General features: G+C 39.7%; 1 protein-coding gene across 1 annotated transcript in view; it reads left to right on the forward strand.

Annotated features, from left to right (window-relative positions):
- LOC107299945 (3-methyl-2-oxobutanoate dehydrogenase [lipoamide] kinase, mitochondrial-like) overlaps positions 1–3,354 on the forward strand; it is a gene marked incomplete at its 3' end in the record, with an annotated part of 14,659 nt that extends 11,305 nt beyond the window's left edge. The window contains exons 4-6 of the mRNA XM_015829288.1: positions 462–509; positions 2,183–2,302; positions 3,256–3,354. Of these exons, the coding sequence (XP_015684774.1) occupies positions 462–509; positions 2,183–2,302; positions 3,256–3,354 (267 nt within the window). The remainder of the gene's footprint in view (positions 1–461; positions 510–2,182; positions 2,303–3,255) is intronic.
- Positions 3,355–3,909: the final 555 nt, after the last annotated feature.

Here is a 3,909-nt window from a genome sequence, read left to right on the forward strand (position 1 = left end):
TAATTTGGTTTTTAAAATAATTTTAAAAAGAAACGGCCAATAATGAATATTTCATTTTAATCATATTTTAAAATTAGTATTATTGTATTAGTTATCTGTTTTAACTGGCTGTAAGCCGCCCTGAGTCCGTTAGGAGAAGGGCGGGGTATAAATTTGATAAATAAATAAATAAATAAATAAATAAATAAATAAATAAATATAAATAAATAAATAAATAAATAAATAAATAAATAAATAAATAAATAAATAAATAAATAAATAAATTTTGTGAGCTACTCCGAGCTCTCGGGAAAAGCCCCTGTACATCTCACTATGGGTCTCTCTCCCCTTGTGTTTAGCCCACTTCAGTTCTTTCTTTCTCAAAATCTAATGGGAGACTGGGAATTTGGAGAGCGCACATCGCATGATTTTGTTGATGGCCCTTCTGCGTCACTCATTCCTGCCCTCTTTTCTATTTTCAGCACGAGCTTTACATCCGAGCCTTCCAGAAACTGAGTGAATTTCCCCCAGTAAGTATCGTTGGCAACAAAAATGTTTATTTTTGCCATTGTGAGCTGCATATACATTCTTCAGCTCATCTACCCCTTCGTGAAGTTTCAGATTGTTCACTGACTCCCCACAACATTTATTGTATGAAATTAATTTAATAATTATTACTTTAATTAACAACCCACATTCTTCTGTATTGCCAGTTCTACAGAGATATTCGCCACAAGTTGATTATACCTCTTTTATTTAATTTTCTGGGGGACTTTAATCATTTTTATCTACACTGTCTGTGAAAATAATAATAATAATGATGATGATAATGATAATGATAATGATAATAATAATAATAATAATAATAATAATAATAATAATAATAATAATAATAATAATAATAATAATAATAATAATAATAATAATAAAGTTGTAAGGGACCTTGGAGGTCATCTAGTCCAACCCCCTGCTCAGGCAGGAAACCCTATACCATTTTGGACAAATGGCTGTCCAGTCTCTTCTTAATAACTTCCAGTGTTGGAGTATTCACCGCTTCTGGAGGCAGGTTGTTTCACTGGTTAATTGTTCTAACTGTCAGGAAATTTCTCCTTAGTTTTATAGGTTGCTTCTCTCCTTCATTAGTTTCCACCCGTTGCTTCTTGTCCTGCCTTCAGGCGCTTTGGAAAATAGGTTGACTCCCTCTTCTTTGTGGCAGCCCCTGAGATATTGGAACACTGCTATCGTGTCCCCCCTCGTCCTTCTCTTCGTTAAACTAGACATACCCAATTCCAGCAACCGTTCCTTATATGTTTTAGCCTCCAGTCCCCTGATCATCTTTGTTGCTCTTCTCTGTACTCTTTCTAGAGTCTCAACATCTTTTTTACATCGTGGTGTAAAATAATCAAGGCAAATTTATTTCTCTAAAAGTAGCCAAATTTTGCTACATGCTGTATAAGCTTTGCCCACAGATGGTTGCTAATAGTTTTTTTTGTTTTGTTAGTAGGGGATAGTTTTGTGTTATTCATTTTATTGATTGTATTTTTATTGCTTCACTAGCTGTACCCGGCCACGCGTTGCTGTGGTTCAGTCTGGTAAAAGCGTATGTTGCTTTTACGTCCAACAGATGGCGCTGTTTTTCAAAAAAAGCGTGTTTTTACCTGTCACAGGGGTGACATCTATATAATAGTAGGTATATAAAAACACGCGCGTATTCGAATGCAACGTTGTGTCAAAATTTCAAAGCAATCGGTGAAGAACGTTCGGAGATTTAAGATTTTGAACAAACGAACATTTACATTTTTATTTATATAGATGACTAAAATAAAATTGTGTCTACTGTAATTAATAGTACTAATAATAGTAGTTAATAATAACTACTTTCCCAATAATAATGGTATTGGCTCCTTGGCATCAATATTGTCCATGCTGGGGAATCCCGCCCTATAGCCAGGAGAAGAAACAGCATATATATTTCAAAATAGATTAAAAAATAGCCGCCCAGAACCACTTGATAATGGTATGGGCAGCCAATAAATTTAATAAATAAAATAAATGACATTGGTTAAATTGAATTGTACTGTTGGCTTAAGACCCTGACAAATTAAACAAGTCCCCCCCACCCCGTTTTAGACTACGTGGTCGTTCAGTAGCCCCAGTTCCCTCATTGAATGCTTTCCCTCCATCTTTTCTTCTATGTTAAAAGATCAAAGACCAAGAATCAGAGGCCCAGTACTGCAAACTGGTCCGACAGCTCCTGGATGACCACAAGGACATTGTCACACTGCTGGCGGAGGGCTTGCGGGAATGTCGCAAACACATCCAGGTAAATGGGAGGATGTTTGTCCAAGTTGGTGAAGCCGTTGGGCAACAGCCAAAGAAGTCAGTGGTTGAAGGCCTTATTTTGAGAGGGATGGAGATAAGGCTGGCAAAGTTTCAGGAGATTGTGAAGTCAAGAGGTAACTTCTCCATTACCAGTGAAATGATCCTTCTTCTCAGAAGGATGTTTGGAAGAAATCCCCAAAATCTTCCCCCTCATGAAAACAGGGATGTGTTTACTTCAAGTGGGAAATAGTTGAATTGATGGGATTCTTGGAAGTCTATCCAATAAACTGGATTTTCTTCTCAATAAAACTTCACAAGAGATTTCCATAAGAATTGGGCTTGAAATCCCCTTCATATGTAGATGATGCCTGATAGGAATTTAGAAGAGTTAGAGCAGGGGTCTTCAAACTCGGCCCTTTTAAGACTTGTGGACTTCAACTCCCAGAATTCCTCAGCCAGGCATGCTGGCTGAGGAATTCTGGGAGTTGAAGTCCACAGGGCCAAGTTTGAAGACCCCTGAGTTAGAGCAATGTTTCTCAACCTTGACAAAGGGTGGACTTCAACTCCCAGAATTCCCCAGCCAGCCATTCTGGCGGGGGAATTCTGGGAGTTGAAGTCCACCTTCGTCAAGCTGCTAAAGTTGAGAAGCGCTGATTAGAGAATAAGTTTGTGAGGAGAGACTATTTATCCAAACCTGCTCCGTGCTATAAAACCTTTCCGATTTCACTCCTGTCGCTATAATCATCTGAACCACCGAGTTAATTTTGGGGAAATGGATGATATAATGAAGGCAGCTCATTCTTGGATCTCTCTTGGAGGGAAAACATTTCAATCCCACCTGCGCCTGTTTAAAAGAAAATGCCCCTCAAGGGGAAGAACGTTTGAGGAAGATTGAGTGGGAGGAAAGGTTTTTCAGTTGCTTTGAATCTCAGAAGCTCTCCTGTTTCTTTCCAGGACGAGAAGGTGATCCGTTCCTTTCTGGACAAGACCCTCACATCCCGCTTAGGCATCCGGATGCTGGCTACTCACCACCTGGCCTTGCATGAGGACAAAGTACAGTCTTTCTTGAATTGAACTGAGGTTTTATGATCAGGAAAATTAGATCTGTTCCCCCATCCAAGCCAGCATTATGGCTCAGCCCTATAATAGCCTTTTTTCCAAAAGGTTTTTCTTGGCCTTGGATTGGGGGGAAAAAAATCCTTTAATCTAGGACTGGCTGCAAACATGGTCAACCAGAGTTTCTCCAAGGTTAAAAAAAAACAAAACACAAGCCTTGTGACTATCCCAAAAGTGCTTTTTTTTTTCAGAAGGACAATGGACTTTGTTTTTCCTTGAAGAAGTTTCGCTTCTCATCCAAGAAGCTTCTTCAGTTCTGCCAGGTCACAGGAGGTTGGCAGCACCTAGCCCAGTGATGGCGAACTTTTTAGAGACCGAGTGCCCAAACTGCAACCCAAAACCCACTTATTTATCACAAAGTGCCAGGGCCGCATCAGCATTGTGGTGCCCTCGGGGAGGGGGAGACAGGGAGGGGCCTCTGAGTGCCGCCTCTGGCATGCAAAAACGAGCCGCAAAAATGGACCGATATGCTGCAAGGCGCAAAAACGGCTG

This window comes from Protobothrops mucrosquamatus, unplaced genomic scaffold (assembly GCF_001527695.2).
Source record: "Protobothrops mucrosquamatus isolate PMUCROS unplaced genomic scaffold, P.Mucros_1.0 scaffold5751, whole genome shotgun sequence".
Taxonomy (NCBI): domain Eukaryota; kingdom Metazoa; phylum Chordata; class Lepidosauria; order Squamata; family Viperidae; genus Protobothrops; species Protobothrops mucrosquamatus.